This window comes from Diabrotica undecimpunctata, chromosome 2 (genome assembly GCF_040954645.1).
Source record: "Diabrotica undecimpunctata isolate CICGRU chromosome 2, icDiaUnde3, whole genome shotgun sequence".
In the NCBI taxonomy this organism is placed as follows: Eukaryota; Metazoa; Arthropoda; class Insecta; order Coleoptera; family Chrysomelidae; genus Diabrotica; species Diabrotica undecimpunctata.
The window spans coordinates 9,683,254-9,703,560 of record NC_092804.1 but is presented as its reverse complement, the minus strand read 5'-3'; the positions used below and the strand labels follow the sequence as shown (position 1 = coordinate 9,703,560).

General features: G+C 32.2%; 1 protein-coding gene across 3 annotated transcripts in view; it reads left to right on the top strand.

The window, feature by feature from the left end:
- The first annotated feature begins 328 nt into the window (after positions 1–328).
- The window catches only part of LOC140434156 (ABC transporter G family member 23-like), a 46,998-nt gene continuing 27,019 nt past the window's right edge, over positions 329–20,307 (top strand). Inside the window, exons 1-4 of one of the 3 annotated variants that reach the window (XM_072522220.1) lie at positions 415–470; positions 545–619; positions 18,358–18,461; positions 18,754–18,913. In XM_072522220.1, coding sequence (XP_072378321.1) covers positions 18,361–18,461; positions 18,754–18,913 — 261 coding nt within the window. In that variant the 5' untranslated portion in view covers positions 415–470; positions 545–619; positions 18,358–18,360. Of the gene's footprint in view, positions 620–18,357; positions 18,462–18,753; positions 18,914–20,307 lie in introns of all 3 variants that reach the window. The other 2 variants (XM_072522221.1, XM_072522219.1) reach the window with 2 other exon arrangements.

The window sequence follows — 20,307 nt, the reverse complement described above, 5'->3', positions numbered from 1 at the left end:
TTGATTTGTAGCCAACCTTTTACGAAGAAGGGGGCATCACAAGTAGAAGTGATTGATATCAGTACAAATATCTTCTGTTGTTTAGGATGGAAATATAAAAAAAAATAAAAACAACCATTCTGGTTGCAAAACTCGATGACGTGACGGTATTTCAATAAAATTAAGAAACAATGAATCTTTTAAAGTGATGGTAAATATATAAATATTTAAAAATAGAATATTTTTTATAAATCATTTATTCAATAAATTTCACAATCATGGTACGTCAAATTATTGGTCTTGTTTTGGACGATGTATCTTTCCCGACATTTCCGTAAATTTCGGAGGGGGAACTACTACCTGTGGCTCCAGCCGTTACACCCTCTTCGGCGATATGTTAAGCCTTAATTCACGGTCATTGACTATTCCTTACAAAAGTCTTTCGCGAATATTGGACCACGTTCTTCGCGGTATAGTGCTTGTGTAAGCAGGTAATGTTTGCTTTACGAATATAATGTGTGGATTTCCGTTGTTTACTTATTCTAATTAACTTCGTTTTTTAAAGTAGGCACACAGTTCTGCTAATATCGGTGAAGGATACTTATAGGTTTTGATTTAATATTTCTCGAGTTTTATAGTGGTAAGATAATTTTAATATACTCGTATTATTTTTTTGCTATATATATATTTCCTATATTATATATTTTTTTACTAAATTTTTTGATAAGCTAGAATAAAAAAAATTTGCCTACAAAAATTGAAATGATTTTTTTTATTAATAAATAAATCTATTAATATCTGTAAGTTTTGGACGCTATTTACATTATAATTCATTGCATTTATAATATTTATACCATACTTTTTTAATTTTAACACATATTTATTTCATAATATTTATTCTTGCGGTTCTTCTCTAATACTTCTTTTTCATGTTTGTCTGTTTTGGGTCAATTGCCATTTCTCGTTTCATTGTAGTCCTTTCTTCTCCGCTTCTTGTCTGAATTGGTCATCCTATTCCTATCTCCTTCTTGGACGTCCTATCTCGTTTATAAATTAAGTGATGTAGCAATTCTAACTGTCTTTTGCCTATAATTTTATATTGGTTTTAACTTTAGTTTTTCTATTATTGTGATATTTTTGATTGATCTCTTCTTCTGACAACCTATTTTTCTTATGAATCTCATTTCTGGAGCATTCTACTCACATTACTTCCTTCGTGGTCTCCCTTTTCTTTTCTTTCCTTGTTCTACTGCTTGCAGAACTCTTGAAGATGTTTCTTTATTTTGCCATTTAAAAAACATGTCCCAACCATCTAACTTTGTGTGCTCTGCTTTTCTGTATTATTTTGGATCTCTTATATCTATCTCCAATAGCTTCTGGTTTATTCTTCTGCACAATTTCCCGTTAGCTTTCTTTATACGATTAAAAACTTTTCCTCTTCCAAATCCCTAACTCTTTTTTCTTCTTTCTGATCGTTTGGCACATGCATGCAACATCGTTGGTCTCACTATTGTTACATTAATTTGAATCTTGGCTATTCTAGACAGGTTTTTTGCCTTCAACAGGTTCTTAGCTTCATTATAAAAGCCATAATACTAATTTTGTTGTGTTTTTGTCTCCACCCGTTCTTGCAATTATTGCATTATTGCCCTTTTTATAATTTTTAATGATTGTTTTAAATCTTTATCGTGTAATACGAAATATATTCAGAAATGCCTTTAGGCAGATATTTACAACCGTATTATCACTTAAATCACGTCGTTCTTTTCGCTGATCTCCTGGACCTCCCTTCTTGCAATTCTTGCTGCTTACATCGTCTTTTTACACCCTGTATTTCAATACTATTTAATATAAATGCATCTTGTGCAATATTTGTTGAATTGGAGTAAAATCGTTTGTTGACATCTGCAAGTTCACTTAGTTTCAATCTTCTGCACTCAAAGTTGTTGATTTGTGCTGGCACTGCGGTTGTTTTGGTACTTTTCTGATGTATCTGAAATAGATAGAAAACTGATTTCCTGAAAAATTGGTGGCTCAAAAACAAGAGATTTCAAATTCAAATCGAGGTTTAAGCCATACTCTTACAAATAGTACACTTACCAGAAACGATTTTTAACATTACACTTCCATTTTTCAGGTTGTTTAATTCTTTTTCGGCATTTAGTTGGTGTTACTGGCACGGGTGAAATATCCATTTTTTTCGGTGTTAAATTAAAAGTTCTTAAATTTTGATTAATGTGCTATTAAATGCTAAAAATTTGTAAGTAACCAAGCACTGATTAAAGTGAATCGACCATGTTTCTTGTTAGCGATATTTAGGTCACGTGAATGAATGGAAGTCTCCTGATTGGCTCTTTTAAACATCGGTTGTTTTGATACGGAGAAGAGTCCAGGGGAGTACATATCTCAAAACTGGAAAAATGGCGTTTTGGCGATTTTGATACTGGGCGACTCATTTATGTACATATACTTTACGTTTGAATATGCCCATTTGCCTAGTCTGATAATCACACTTGAAAGCAGGACTGACTGTTGCAAAGAAAACGAAAAATAAAGAAGACAGAATAAGTGATGGAACAAAACGGTTTATGGAAAAGAGACGCATATTTCTAAGCGAAGGAAAGCGAAACACCGATGGTTTCAAAGAATTGAATAAACAAAAAAGAATGGAAGTAAAGAAAGATTTAAGGATCTGCAATGAAAACAAGGTAGAAAAAATAATAGAAAAGAACCGAGGCCTGATGTACTTAAGATCAAACTTAGGAAAGCCTATTATAATTCCATTGAAGGATAAAGGTTGAAAAGAAATAAGAAAAAAAGAACGAAATCCTAAAAGTTACTCAAACATTTTACCGTGATTTATCTTCCTCAAACAAGAACCCAGACAACACTGCAAAGGAAGATCTTAAGTGAAAGACAACGAATTTCAACTCAGAAATACTCCCTAACATAGAATCCTTCGAAATAAAACAAGCTATGGCACAACTAAAGAATAATAAGGCTCCCAGATTGAATACTTGTAGACATGCTGCCAAATGAAAATTGAGCTTCGCAGGACACGATGCCCGACTGAAGGATAAAAGATGCAACCACGAAATACAACAACGAAGACCATGGTTAGGAAAGAGAAGCGGAGGAAGACCACAAATGAGATGGGCTGATGACAATAAGAAGAGCGGATGACACAAATGGAAGCAAGTGGCGCAAAATAGAAGACACTGGATTGATTTGGGGGAGGCCTATGTCCAAAGTTGGATTACTTAAGGCTGGAGAAGAAGTAGAAGAAGATAATTACACACAATTTAAGTGTTTACGTTTCTATTTTATCTGCATGTGTCATAATTACGGTCCTTGCCTTATATTTATCCATTCTTGCTTCCAGAAAATAAGCAGAAATTTAGCAAAATAAATTTTATGGTCAAAAAGGTTATAAAACAAAACGAAGTGTCGAATATTTCAAACAGACAACAATGACATACCAAAATAAACTCAGTGATCTAGCAATTTCTAATAATGTGTTTATATCAATTAAGGTATTTTAATGAACTTTTATTTTTTTATATTTCTTTTAGAATATTCATTATTAAATGCAGGTTTATAAGTAGACTTCGGCAAATATGCAAATAAAAATGTAGAAAATATGCGCATAAATATGCACGTGTTTACCCGAAAATATGCAAATATTTTATAAAATATGCATACAAATAAATAAAAAAATCGTAAAATAGTAACAATTTTATTTAAAAAAAAAGTGTACATAACTAAATATTTCCTACTATTCATTAAGATTTACATTTATTTTAAGTAACTACATCATTTTTAAGTATGAATAAACTTATTTAGAATTATGGTAACAATAAATGACCAAGTGGTGTTCAAAATTTTCTAACAAAAACTTGTGGCTTCTGTCTGAGTACATATATTTATATATGGAAAAACTTCGTTCAACATCAACTGATGTAACGGGAGCATTTTTCAAACTAACCAAAACATTTGGTTCTAAATTAATTGTTTCCGAAATATTTCCAGCTAGAACACTGACTACTTCAGAAAGAATATGGTAACCTTTATTTTTTTCCATAGTAGCTTCAAATTTTTTTAAAATATCTTTTCCAATATTACCTCTAACGTTCCGACAACATGACGCAAATTCTTTTATTAATGCTGTACTTTCGAACAATGACAGTTTTGGTGATTCTAACTGAGTAATTGTTTTTTGAACAAAACTAAAATTTGATTTTATAAATGAAAGTTCTTGTTGAAGCAAGTTACTCTGAAAAGTTTGTTTAGAATCCAAAAGAGATTGGGAACTTTCATCTGTTAACGTATCAATTATGTTCTTTATTTTAACAAAATGATCTGCATAAAAATTAGCTGCTTCTAACCATGTTCCCCATCGCGTTAAAATAGGTTGTGGTGGAAGAGGAATGTTAGGTAGCATTTCTTTATAAAGTTGAATTCTTATAGGAGATTTAAGAAATACTTTTTTGACACTGGATATCATGGTATTTACAAGAGGAAACTTTTTTCGTATTTCCTCTGCAACTCTGTTTAATCCATGCGCTACACAAGTAACATGTATTAAATCTGGGAAAAATATTTTTAAATTTTGTCCTGCTTTCACCATATAAGGAGCAGCATCCGATAAAATAAGCAGTAATTTATTAGAAGGAATAGTTGTCGGAAGACAAAAAGTTGCTAATGTTTCTTGTATAAAACGCGAAATTGATAAAGCATTTGTTTTCTCAAGTTGCTGGCATGAAATAAGATGAGATTTTGGTAAGGTATCTTCTTTAAGAACACCAATCAATAAATGAGCAATATACTTTCCTGAGGAATCAGTGGTTTCGTCTACAGATATGTAAAAATAATTATCTGCAATTTCTTCCTTAATATTAATTAACACCGACGAGTATAGCCCGTTCACATTATTTCTTCTTAGAGACCGATCACTTGGAACATTAAGTTTGCAATATTTTTTTAGAAACGAACTAAAATTTACATTTGCTAATTTTGAAAGCTATATGTTTGCAGACACTAATGCGCGACACAAGTCTTCATTAAAAGTTTCTTGCTCATCTAATTTTTTTGAAGTAGATTGGAAACATTTAGCCATTGAAGTTTGATGTTTTCCTCCTATTTTTCCTTTTTTTGCAATGTGTGAAGCAGTTCTCACATGTTGGTCTATCTGAAATTTCTTCTCACATGCTATCTATAAATAAAAATAAAAACCTTTATTTTAACCCAACCTTTAAAATATAAAAATATACAAGGTGTTTTTGGTTAATCAAATAACTGGTTTGGAAAAAAAAAACACTCGCTAAGTGTTTTAAATGCAGTATTAATCCTCAAATTAGTTTTTGTTACTAACCATTAGTACATCATATAACTTATTTTAAAATTCAACAAAAGTTTTTTTTTTTGTTAATTCAATTACAATAAAAATAATTGTGTTTTAGAATAGCTGACTTCATAAAAAAAAAGTAAAGGTGAAAAATTTTTCTAAATACACACCATTGTATATGGACAATTTTTTCTCACTAAAGGAAGCTATTTTTCATTTAAAAACAACCTACGAGTACTAAATTTCAAGTAAATACGTTTATTGGTTTTAAAGTTATTGTTGTTATTAACTAAAAGAATTTAATTTTTTTTAATTTTACCACCCTGTATCTCGAAAAGTAAATAAGTTTGACCCCTCATTAACTATATCGTTTTGTTCAATTTTTCGAGAAGTATCTACAGTCAAACGTTGTAAGTGTCATTTGGAAACACCCTGTATGTATGAAATATTAGATATTTAATAGAAAATATTAGATACTTACAATTTTGCCACAGACTGAACAGTAGATTTTTTCCATATCCATAGACAGCTCTTTATAAGGTTTAATCCAAGTTGAAGCACTGGTTGTTTTAGGCATTATAAAATCACAATCTTTCTTTTTGTTACGCACAACGAGTGTTTACGCTTTGAATATCAAAACAAAAATGATTTACAAATCTGAGCATCAAATTAGAAATGTTTAGGTACCTAATTCAATAAACTGGGAGATTTTGGAAAATCCCTAAGAAAGGATCCCCCTAGGAACAAAACTATTAGCCGTTTACCTGCTGTTAAGATACAATAAATTGTAGATAGATTTGGGGATTAGATCATAAAATGCAAATGAGCGAACCCTTAGCGATTATCCAATAACTGAATGCCTCAGTGACCGAGACTTTCTAAGAATGTTGAGGGCTACTTAAATTGATCTTCTTTGAAATTGTAAATGTTTTGTACCTATAGAGATTACGTACTTAGATCATTTCTTGATTAAAATGACTACAAAATTTTATACAAGAATTGAAATAAATTGGTATGTTTAAAAATTTTCAAATACAGTATAAAAATCTGAACTTTTATGCACTTTATGCAAACTTTTATACAAATATGCCAAAATATGAAATATTTGCATAAAATATGCACAATATGCAAAATATGCAATATGCATATTTGCCGAAGTCTATTTATAAGCATTACAGAAAGTTCAAAATAAGCACAAAATTTTGTTAAAATATCCATTGATATACAGATATATAATCTTTTAAGTACATCTACCAACTCCACACCCTTAACTAACAGCATTTTAATCGTCACAACCATTAAAATGAAAAAAATCTCACACAATTTAATAATTGCACACTTTTCAGTCAACCAATTTTTTAAACAATAAGTACCTAACTGCTTTTTTTTTATTACAATTACCAAAATTGTCAATACCAGTTCCTTCTGGTGCATTTAGTTAATTGGTTATTGTATTTCAACCTATAATCATTTCCGCACAGTACGAATTGTATTAAAGGTCAAGGGCAGTCATCTTGACTCGGCGTCTTTTTTGAGGTCACTCACTTGCTGCGGTCTCGATAATTAAAAGCAAGTTGCATTTTATATTATGGTACCGCTTTTTTTTAATTTACACACATTTTTTTGTTAATTTTTATTATTGATCTACATTATTTACTCATCTCGTCAAGTGTGCCAGTTTATCGTTTAAATGTTTTATTTGTTGTTATTGGTCACTGACCTACTGTCTAAAAAGTAAAGTAACTAAAAAAATGTAGGTATAGTTTTTTGTCTTTCGTAAATAAAATCAACTTGCTAATCTGACATTTTTCTTTTTGTGGTTTATTCTCCAATTGGAGGTTGGATATCATTAAAGCTATTGTTAAATATGCGACAAGTTCTAATAATCATTTGTAGCATTCTTAGAGGTGTTTTGTCATATATACAGACAATTGGAGCAGATTTTACATATTATATTCCATTTCAAATGAAGATCAAACGCGATAGATAGCAACAATTTTGAAAAGACCAATGGGAAAAGAGGGAGACGAAGATCGTGGAAATACAAATGAATTGAGTAATGGTACTCCTCATTTGACTCAATTTCTGCACGGCTAGTATCTTTTTCAAATTCAAAAAGAAGTGCCAAACAAAAAGAACTCATGTGGTCAAATATGGACAATACGGTGGATGGAGCAGTAGTTTGTAGCTTAATTCGACCAATTTAGGCATGGTGATGGGGGAAGTGTGAGACATGGTGAAAGAGCACTTTTTTCTTCGTCAAATGGAACCGTTTTTTCTGCAATTTGGCGTCAAATCAATCCAATAATTCGGCATAGTAGAACCCTCTAACCGTTTTGCCCTTCTCTAGGCAACAAAATGCTCAATTTTATCTACAGAAAGTTTATAGTCTGATATACTTGGACTACTAGGACCAATAATAATTATTTATTTACAAAGCTCAACAGGACTTGACAGCCTAGGGCTAAAATACAATTAATTCAATTAATATAAAACTTATACATTACAAAACTTGTATCAATTGGGGTGACTTTTTGTCCAATCATGCTGCTTACCTACTAAATTGGCGCACTATTCTTCTCTTCGCAACCAAGAATTCTCTCTGTTCTGAGATCTTCCTGTACGCTATCAAACCATGTTTGTCTGGGTCATCCTATCCTTCTTTTCGCGATTGGGCCCATTTTAGAATCACCTTTGGCATCCCCTTTCTTTCCATTCTGATCACGTGCCCCAGCCATCTCACTATGCCCCAGCTTTTATAAAGCAACTAATGCTTGGTTCGTTATACAGTTCCTCTAGCTCCCTGTTTGTTTGTCGCACCCAACCTGCCACCGTATTTTTGCCTCCCCATATATTATAGCTTTGAGCATTTTCCTTTCCTATCTTTCCAATTTCTTCATATTTGCTTTTTTCATTGTCCATCTTCACTACAACGCAAAAAAAACAAAATGGATGGTGGTCGGAAAAATTAATATCGAAGACTCAGTCCTAAGATTAGATAACATAATCCTGGACAGGGTGGAACACTTTAGATATCTGGGTAGCTGGATTGACTGCAGGGTTGAAAGTGACGAGGAAATTTCGACCAGAATAGAACTCGCACGGAAAAACTTTATTAACTGGCGTTCTGTATTATGCAGTAGAAGTCTGTCGTTGACCACACGTCTAAGAGTATTGAAGTGCTACGTCTGGTCCACTTTGTTCTATGGATGTGAAACCTGGACAAAAAAAATAAAAAATCTCAACAAATTAGAAGCGTTTGAGTTATGGTGTTACCGTCGCATGCTCAGAATCCCGTGGACAGCACAAATATCTAACGAACGCGTGCTAAAGACCGTGCACAAAGAGCGAGAATTGATCAACATCATCAAAATGAGAAAGGTCCAATACTTCGGTCATATAATGAGAGGACCTAAATATCGCTTACTCCGGTTAATCATTCAGGGCAAAATCGAAGGAAAACGTTGGGTCGGAATAAAACAACTGTCCTGGCTGCGTAACATTAGACAATGGACAGGTCGAACGGTCGAGGAACTGTTTCATCTAGCTGCCGACCGAGAATCATTTCATCAGCTTGTCAATATGACGATAGCCAACGCTTGAATACAAGCACGGCACACAAAGAAGAAGATACTTCACTACCATACGTTACTGTGGGCCTTATTACTGTTTTATGCTCTTAACTTTGTTTTTTCTCGATACATATTTGGATTTCATTAGTGGTCTTAGGCTTCGAACCATTTTATTTTCCTTTGCTAATCTGGCATATAGTTACATGGTTATCCATGGTTCTACATTTCGAAGTTGGAAATAATAAAATACATCGATTGAGGGGGCGGTACTAATCGACAGTTTTATTCAAGCGGTACTAGTATTTTAATTCGTTAGTGTAAGCAATGTGGAACTTTTTACTTACTAATTGACTTTTAAGACCTCCTTTTTATTTTACGATTTGTCACAAAGTATAAGAAATGCCCAACTGCATGATTCACCAAGAATTTATTGGGTATAAGCGTTCTGAAATATTTGGCCTGAATATTTCTACTCTTTGTTAAGTAAGTGATAAACTGGAAAAAGTCGGGCCTCAGTTTTTATGTATATTAGTTTTAAAGTATACCATTAATTTGTCTCTGTATTGTTTATATTTTTAATTAGTTTTTTACAATGGTTTATTTATAGAAAATTTATTTATTTTACCTGATGAGGTTTTATTTTTATAACCGTAGTAAAAAGTCACAACAAATTGGGCAACATTTTTTTACAATTACACAACAAAAACTGTGATGTCTTTCATCTACTCAATAAACAAGATATTAATAGGTAGCTGGATGATTAGTTGATACTCGTTTTCAAGATTATGTTGATTAATTTAAGATTCATTTATTTTTAGATAGGTACATTTTGGGTATTGTTATTGTACAATCAAATATTTAACGAATATTTTGAATACCTAAAAGAAAATATGTAAATAAATATTATACTTGTGATTTAACTGTTAAATAGAGGATTGGGTATAAATAACGATTGAAGAGTGTGCTACAAATCAAATCTTTTATTGACAGATATTCTTTTAATTTTTTAATTATCATTTGATGTCTGTGTGTTGTAAGTTACTTTTCATGCAATTTTTAATTTAAATCTGCTTAGAGTAAATATATGACGACTAGTAATGAATTGATCGAGAGTTGATCACGAGAAGAAGCTCTTTCTTTGGACCAAGTAGATAGTGACGGTGAGGCAGCAGTTTTCACGGGCCGTAAGCTGTGGATATCCGATAATACGTAGACTGCAAAATTCAACGCAGAAAAGAACATAAAACTAGATACGGAACAAACGATGAAACAGAGCGTTCTCGAAAGAAATCAGAAAACAGTACCGCAAAGACAAAGCTGATTACATCTCTCAAATATGCAGAGAGATAGAGGAACATGGCTGTCGAAATGAACCGAGGGATTTATTTCGAAGATCTAACTCCTTACCAGAGAATTTAAATCTCAAACGTAATGTAATAGATAAGGTAGGTAATCTAAAGACCGATACTGACGAAATATTGGAAACATGGCGAAACTACTGTGGCGAGCTATATAAAAATAACGAGGTACCAGAAGAAAATCACTGGCCCTCTGACTACCCTAGAGAACCTACTGTCTTACTCAATGAAGTCAAAAATCCAATTAAATCGCTGAAGATGAATAAATCCCCAGGCATTGATTATAGTTTATTTTTATGAACGAGAGAGTAATTAGCATAATTTTAACTGGTAGCTCCGACCACTCCATGGGCGTGCTCAAGATTAATTGAAAAATTACTTTGAATAATTGTAAAAAATAAATGAATTATTTCAGTGTTATAAAGTGTTATGTGTATGTAAACAAAAGTGACCTCTTTTATCACACACTATATTAGAACTGACTGGCCTACATTAAAAAGGGTTTTAAAAAATTCACATTTTTTTTAATTTTTAAAAATTACAAAAGAGAAAAAGAGTTTTTAAAACCGTCTAAGGTATGTTAAATAGATGAATAAAATATTAATATAAAACTTACAGCTACTTGTTACAAATCCAAATCAGATTCAGAAGATGAACTTTCAGAACCAAGATTTATAATAACTGGCTTTATCATTTTATCAGTAATATTGTCCAGCTTCCACATTTTTTCCTCTTCTTTAATAGTGTGATTTACTGCCTTTTCTCAGTTTTCAGGTTTTACATTATTTACGGCCTCCAAAAACAACTGTTTAACATCATGAATTTTAAAAGTGGTATTTTTTCTTGAAACTTCACTCTTTATCTGTGCCCATACCAGTTCAATCGGGTTTAATTCACAATGATATGGTGGGGATCTAAGTACTGTCATTCCACGATTTTTGGCAATTTCATCAATTTCGTATTTTTTAAATTTTTCTTTATGAAGGGCACACAACGAATAAAGTTCCTTTCTTATAGATCCGGGATGGTACGTAATATTTTTTGAACTCAGCCAATTCTGCAAGTCTTTTTTTAACCACTTGGTTGTGGGCAGTCCTTCTATAAGTCTGGAGTGATAACTTGCATTATCCATTACTATTACACAGTTCTTAGGAAGAAGATCTATCATTTGTTCGAACCATTCTTGAAAGACATCAGAGTTCATGTCTTCATGGTAGTCACCGGTACGAGTTGATTCAAAAGTTAATAAACCCCCTTCAACAAAACCGTCTGAACTGCCAATGTGTACTATTATCAGCCTGCGTCCCTTTCCTGATGGTGGGTTTAAACCAGTAGATAAGTTATTTACAAAAGCGTGCCTTTGACTTGTAACAGTTTCATCCTGCCAAAATTTATTTGGTGTATGACCCTCGTTGATCCATGTTTCATCAAGATAAAATATTTTTCTTTTTTGGTTTCTCATTTCCTTTATGGTTCTTAGAAAATATCTTCTCCATATGACAATATCGCTTCTTTCTAATAAAATAGACTTTCTGGGATTCTTTTTCCAGCGGAAGCCTATTTCTTTTAAAAGTTTCCATAACGTACTTCGACTCATTTCTGGGTAATCCTTATCATCTCGAACTGAGACAAGAACTTTATCCAATGTTGGAAATTCTTGTCTAAAGAAGAATTCATGCACTTTCCGTCGAAGTCCTTCTTTAAAATGATATTCTATTTGAAATTTTGGTTTCCCTGGAGCATTACGTGGCATTTGAAAACTACCACATTTCTCTTCTTTAATAACTCTGTAAATCGTAGATTTCCCAACACCAAGTGTACTGCTAACTAACTCAACGGTCTCATCAACACTTTCACATAAACGTTTGTCTGTAAATGATTTAAAACAATTAAATATTAATGTTTTTTCATTAACTGTTAGAGGACCAATTTTTCGGCGTTTACACGGCACTTCCAAATTTTCCATAACACTAGTATACACAATAAACTGCACCTTGCAACTGAAGTACCTACTTTTAGTGAACTGTTAAGAATTTTGAATACGCCAATTGGACCTTCCTATATACAAAATGGAAAAACCCACTATCACATTTTCTGTGGAATAAGTTTAGAAGGTAATTGTCTAGTCAATTACTGTCGTAGATTCCTGGAATTAAAGAATTAAATGTTTGATTGTTGAAACCCTTACTTCGTGGAATGCACTCATTTCAGATAAAATAAAACGTTTTATTTTATCTAAAGAATTAAACTTTATTTTGCAAATAGGCAAAGAATTAAACTTTATTTTGCAAATAGATAAAACAAAACGTTTTATTTTATCTAAAGAATTAAACTTTATTTTGCAAATAGGTAGGTACTTATTAAACTTTTATTGGTTATATATAACCAATAAAATAAACATCTTACATTTCTTGCAAATTCATTAGTACCTGTTAACCTCCATCACTCCGACACTGGCAACCTTATTTAGGGATTAGTAACCCTCACAACTATTGTATTCTATTCTGCTCCAACCTTTATACCTGGTGGTCATACTCAATTTAAAATTGTTTTCCTATATACTTCTGTAAACTTGTTGACAAATATCTGTTTTTCATTGAGTCACCCGTATCAACAGTTTAGGGATTTGCATACATAATTTATTGTTTTATTACTCTCTCATACATAAAAATACACTATAAATAATAGGTGAAATACTACAGTCACTAGGTAACAAAGGATTACATATCATCCATTCTATATGTGTCGCTGTTTGGAATTCACGAAAATGGTCATCTAATTGGTGTACCTCAATTTATATCCCGCTACACAAAAAAGGAACTACTACCAGATATGAAAACTACCGCACACTGTCACTAATAACACATGCTAGTAAAATCTTGTGGCATATCATCAAAAACAGATTAAAATCCTATCTACGTTACCAAATACCTCAGGAACAAACCAGATTTGTAAAGGGTAAACTTACCTATGATTATATACTTCTTTGACTATAAAAAGGCATTTGATTGTGTAAGCTGGACAAATCTGTAGTATTAGTTAACGGATTTGATAAAAATTTAGTTTTGTGTACATTGAACAAGAGCGACTGATTACTGGACCAATTAGAGAAGGTCTTCAGAGAAGCGAATCAGTGGGTTTGTTATTTTATCTTGTAAAAAATTTACGTCTTTATCGCGATATAGCATTGTTGAGTCATCCGCATAAACTGATACAAATACATTAGACATTACATATTAATATATTATATAATAATTACATTATAATAATTCAAAATAATAATAATATAAAAAGGAGAGAGAGAGACAGAGAGAGAGAGAGAGAGATAGAGACAGACAGAGAGAGAGAGAGAGAGAGAGAGAGAGGGAGGGAGAGAGACAGAAACAGATAATCGATGTGAAGAACCGTTATTTTGTGAAGCTACCCGTGACGCTAGTTCCGTGACACTCGCCTCAGCAATTTACCATAGAGAAAAAAGTAATAAAACGCCAGTATAGATGCTTAGTAACGATCCCTCTCCATTTTTCCTTTCTCTAGTTTTTTCCTAACATTTTCTTACTTCTACGTTTTATAAATCTTCTTCAACTTATTGCATCCACCTTGATCTATGTCTTCCCCTTTTCTTCTTTCCTTCTGGATTCCATTCTATAAATGCGTATGTCACTACTTCATCTCCTGCTTGCCAAATGTGACAAAACCATCTAATTTTTCACTACTATTTTGACGATATCTTCTGGTTACAGTATAGTTCTCATGGTCTTTCTCTCCACTATTCGTATGTCTTCTTTATCTTTTCAGTTTTTTTTTCATTGTTTCTTTGTCATTGTTTTTGCTGCGTATAATAATATTGGTCTAATTATTGTGTTTTCTTACATGTACCGTGATTATCAAGGTAACGTTTTCTACCTATGTTAAACCTGTCTTCGTTTGAAAAGTTAAACATTCGGAAATCCCAGCTCTGATTACTTGTAACACGGCATAACTCAACACGAGGTAGAAAAGCATTAATATAAATCCAACAGTCGTAATAATAAAAAAAAGAATATCTGATACCTACTGCTCGTCTTTGTTACATTTAATAAAAGTGTGATTAGTATTACAAACGGTTTAAAATAAATGAATCAAATTAAAATACAGTTAAATTTAAAGGTTTAGTCGCAAAATATTTCATTTTTATAATTATACAATATATTCGTCTTGTTCAAACCTGTTTTAGGGCAGAACTTCTGGTATTTCAACCACTAATGATATAATTTGATGTGAAACAGCTTTCATTTTCCAAATAGAGTTTGACTGACAACAAGGTGATCACCATGTTCGGCCAATAACCTATGAATGCAATATTTTTTGTTGAACCCAGAATTTAAAATTTAGATTATACACTGCTGAAATAAAAATAAGACAAAAGGAATTAAAAAAGAAGTAGACTTCCGAGTAAGGAATCTAAAACACAACGAGATAAAAGAAAAACTAGTAGCAGAAATGAATAAAAAAATAGGGAATATACCTGAAAATAAAATCTAAAATATAAATAAAACGTGGATATCTATGAAAGAAGCCGTAGTAAAACAGCATCATTGAAACAAAAAGAAAGGACTAGTGACAAAGGAAATCTTAATGCCCATGTTTACCCGAAGAAAATATAAAAATAGCACCGAAAAATACAAAGAAATCCAAAATAAAATTACAAAGAAAGTTCGAAATACAAAAGAAAATTGGTTTACCGATAAGTAAAATAAAAAATAGAAAAACTACATGAAAAATATGAGTTTTAATTTATATAAGAGAGTAAAGAATCTAATAAGAAAAATAAAAACCAAAGAAACAGCTTATTTGTTAGACTAGAATAATTCAATCGTCAGCGACATCGAAGGAAAGATTAAACTGTAGAAGAAGAATATTGAAAACCTTTTTAAAGACAACCAAGAAAAAAAAAAGAAATGATACTCCAAGAAAATAAAAACAGGAGCAGATATAACAACAGCAGAAATTCAAAATGCTTTGAGAATATGTAACGGAAAAGCGCTTCTTCTTTTAGTCATATCCTTTTTTGTATCATTTTTCCATGAATGTCTATTTGTGGCCATCATCTTTAATTTTTGAATAGTTTTCACTTTATTTCTTCCTATTTCTTCGATCTGATCCCCCTCTTAGATTCCTTTGTTTATTTTGAAATCATTTGATCTTTGGCCTGTCACTTGTACTTTTCCTCTGACTATCTTGTATGTACTTTTTATGATTCTGATGTTGTCATTTGTCTGCCTATCTGGCATAAATACTGCTTGTTTTTCTTTAAGTTTTTGTTAAACGTACTCCCTTAGTTACTCTACTTAGTTTTATCTTCTTTTCTTCCTGGTCTTACTATACATCCTTCTACGACCAGCGTACGCTGTAATCCTATTTTTGCTTCTCTCCTTGTTTCAATTTTTTGTATTACCTTTGTTCATTATTTTTATGTACTATATAATCTATTAAAGCATTTAAGCATTTCTTTCTTCTGCTATAAATGTATACTTATCTTCTATTCGTTGGTGCCAATAGATTTTCTTCTGCAGAATTTTGTTTGTACTGTTTGTAAAAGATGTCTCTAACTGGAAAGTCGTCATTATCTTCAGTAAGAAACTCTAGACGATCTTTGGTTAATAAATTTGATAATAATCTTTTCAATCTTCTAGCGGTATTAGGCTGATATGAACTTTTTCCTTTCTCTTCGTTCTTAGGAATTTTATTGTTCGTTTGCTCTGTTAAAATCTGTTTTGTATTATTTGTTTACATTTATTGTCCTATGTTTTATTTTTTTGTCTTTCTTCTTCTTCTTAAAGTGGCCTCTCCTCAATGGAGGTTGGCTACTACAATTTTAAACTCTTCTCTATCTTCAGCTGTTCTTATTAGCTGTTCAAAATTTAGCCCTGTCCATTGTCGGATGTTTCTGAGCAACGATAGTATTTTCCTTCCTAGGCCTTTTTTTCCCTCGATTTTTCCTTTCACTATAAGTTGGGCATATTGGTACTTATTATTTCTCAGTATGTGGCCCAGGTATGATGTTTTTCTAACTTTTACTGTGTTAAAAAGTTCTCTTTCCTTGCCTATTCTATGCAGCACTTCTTCGTTTGAGGTATGCGATGTCCATGAAATTTTGAGTATTCTCCGGTAGATCCACATTTCAAAGGCCTCCAGTTTATTTACGGTTGATGTTTTGAGGGTCCACGTTTCAACTGCATATAGAAGAGTCGACCAGACGTAGCATTTTGATAAACGTAGTCGAATTTCGAGTTTTATTCTAAAATCACAAAGCAGTTTTTTTATTTTTTCGAAAGATTTTCTGGCCTGTTCTATTCTCGATCTTATTTCTAGATCAGGATTTAGGCTGCTATCGATCCAACATCCCAGGTACTTAAATCTATTGACCTATTTTTGTCTTTAGTACTGGTTTTTTGACCTTCTTACAGCATCTTATGTAGTATTTCCGATCTTTTGTATCTTTTGTCATTAACTATGTGCTATGTGCCAGTTTTTTCTGCTAACTTTACGTTAATATCTTCATTCCACCATTCTTTTGTATTCCTTCTATCTAATGATCTAAAATTTGTTCTGTAAAGACTTCCATAGCCGCTTCATTTATACATTCTTTTTTTTTTCGATACGCTTTAGGGCAGACAAATACACCACATTGTTAAGATTTAAGTTTAGTCTCATTCTGTAAAGAAATACTGTCAACTCATCTTTTAAACTATTTATATTGTACTTTTCGCAAAAATTTCTCAATAATAAGGATCCACTAGATTTTCAGAATAGGTAGCTAATGGGAAAAAAGTTTGTGCCGTTACAAGATAATGGTTCATTCCACCTTCTGCTTATCTCTAAATTCTGACATCGTACATACGTAGCCATAAAGTCTGTCTGGATATAATATAGCCCATTATGATTTTTGCTGGAGTATAGGCTGAATCCATATATCTGTAAATGTCTTTATGTTTGTAAAATTCTTTCTGTATACGCAATAAATACTGCTGACACTTTTCTATGAGCTTATCTCCCTTGTCACTTACATTCTTTTGTCCATACGGCCCCAATAGCGGCGTCATTTATTCCAGATCCTGTGTGTCCATTAAAATCTCCTTTAATTACATTAAGAAAGATAAAAATTTCTTCTCTGCTGCTTACTATTATCTAAAAAATGACTTTGTTTTAGCGCGAACTGTGTCATCGTTGGATGGTGTATACACCACTATTACCACTTTTTTTAACCTTTGACTATAAATACAGAATCCCAGGCTTTAATACATCTTTTTTTAATGAGTATAAAAACTATTTTCTCTCTGATTCTTATTTACACCACTGTATAAATGTACATACCTACTCATCTATTTGTTTCCTTCCCCTGTCTTGTTTTTTTCTATTTGGAAGCGTTTTAACTCATCTACAACCGCCTTTTGTTTAGTATGCAATCCTTTAATATTCCAGGTACCAAAATTAATAATCCTTCTTCGTTTACCAAGTCGTCCTCTGTTAAGTCCTACCGGTATACTAGGAATTTTAGGGTATAACTTTTTTTATAAGAGTAGGGGTCTGGCCCTACATCTTAACTTCCAACTTGGAGGACCAGGAGATTTTCCATTAGGATTACAATACGTAAGCCGATTTGTTTCAGTTTTATAGCACCAGAAACACGTCTTCACTTCCTCCCATTAGCAACATACGTACATCCATTGCACGATACGCATTGTCCAGATATCACGGACGTGAACGTTAGAATATAATTTGATGGGATGTTCTATTAAAATAACGGCGGGCATTTCTCCGAGTTTTAGAATAACAAACAAGTCGTCAATCTTTCTTATCTCTAAGACCCAAACCCCAACCATTTGACCTTCTATTCGGTCAATATACTGGCACAATTACTTCAAAAATAATCAGATTTTCAGAATTTTTGATACTTGTTCTACAAATCCAGTTAATATTTAAATTATAGTGAATAAATTCTTTATGTGAATTGAACACTGCAGCTTTATAGTTTACAACTGGTGTGTAAGCTTTTACCTGTTACCGTGTACTCAACCATCAAGAAAAAAGTACAGAAATTTTATAAAATATTCTATTTCAGACGATGCATGACAACTATGCTGTTTATGTAGACAGAGTAGTCAAGAAGTATGGCCAAAAAGCAATTTTGTCAGGAATATCCATGAAAGTGGAGAGGGGAGTTATGTAAGTAGGAAAAGAAAATTAAATCAGCTACTTTTTAAGATAATTGTACTAATGGAAAATACAGTAAACACAAAACAAATATCGTTACACTTTAGACTTTATTATTAATTTATTTTGGATCATTTATTATTAACTTATTGTAAAGCTAAATTAATATGTAAAGTATGCTTTCATTGAATTTGTTTTCAACCAACTATATATATATATATATATATATATATATATATATATATATATATATATATATATATATATATATATATATATATATATATATATATTTGGCTTTCAGATACGGCTTATTAGGTTCCAGTGGATGTGGAAAGACAACCTTGCTCGACAGTATTGTTGGTCGCAATAAAATCGATGGGGGTGAAGTATGGGTCCTAGGAGGAAAACCAGGGGAACCTGGTAGCGGTATACCAGGTCCAAGGGTGGGTTACATGCCTCAAGTAAGTAATGTATTGTTTTAATCACAAAAATAGAACGAACGAACGAACGCAATAGTTTAATTTAAGGAGATTATGAAAACAGTCACAGAAAAGCGAAAAGTATGTTTACGTAGTAAACGAATAAAACGTGTTAACACAAATAATCCTATGGTAATAAAAGCAGTCATTTGTATTGTTTTCAATGTTATTTTTATTGACTAATTGATTATGATCATATAAAAAGGTCATATGTACAGCTGGTTCCTAAAAAACTGATACGACTCTTAGTAAGATTTGATCATTTTGAGCAGTGTATTTGGTTGGTCTGACATTATATTATATTTATTATGACAGACAAATAATAAAATAAACAAACAATTAATTACATAGGGGAGAGGGGGGGCAAGTTGTTACATAATTGATTCTATTATTTATTTGGGCAATAGTAGATCTTTTATATGAAAACTAAAATCGGATTAAGGTAGTTGATACATTTACACAAATAATGTCAATTTTAATATATTTAAAAAATCATATTTAACATTTTGTTATTATCAATTTAACTCAACTTGTAAATTGTAACAACATACCCCACTATGAGGCAAATTGTTACAGTCCATGGGGTAAGATATTACAATAGAAAAAAAATTCTAAAAACTTCCCACAACATTATTTAGTGGTCACAGAAAGAACCCTTGCTTAGCTACAAAAAATATTATAAACATAACACAAAATGAAATAAAATAAAAAATGAAAATCTGAACAAACCTGTTTACAAGAATGTTAAACTAGTCACTATCGGACGAGCAGTGAATACAAATATAAAAATCATCGTCTTTTCCACAAGCAATATGTGCCCAATATGTGCCGAATCCATTCTTCGTTTTTGGACTTCGAAAATGGAGCTAAACATACCAGACACGTCGATTTCTCATCCTCTTCCGAGCTTTCAGAATCTGATTTTTTGAAGGTGTTTTTGGTAATGACGGTCCGTTTCTTACATTTTTTAACAGTAGTTTTTACCTTGTTTCTTGATTCACCTGATATGTTTCTTTTGGTTGCCCCCACATTTTTTTTTCTTTGTCTTGCCTTTTCTTCCTCCTCCAAAGCTGATTTAATGGGAGTATCAGTCAAAACAGCGGAAGTTCTTTTCTTCCGACCCCCTTTGGATTTCCTTGGCATTGCTTTTGGATAAGGCTTCAACTCCTGGGGCGTTATATGAGTAGGTGAATCGACAGGTTCATTTATCGCCAAGTTAAAATCTGTGCTTGTAGAAGGTTGCTGTTGGGAAGGAGTTCTATGTGTTTCGGTGCCAATAGGTGCCGGATCTATGACTACTGTTGCGTTTATATTTTCTGTTATTGGCCTATTTGTTACCTCTGCAGGCAAGAATTCATCATCTTGAAAAATTTCTA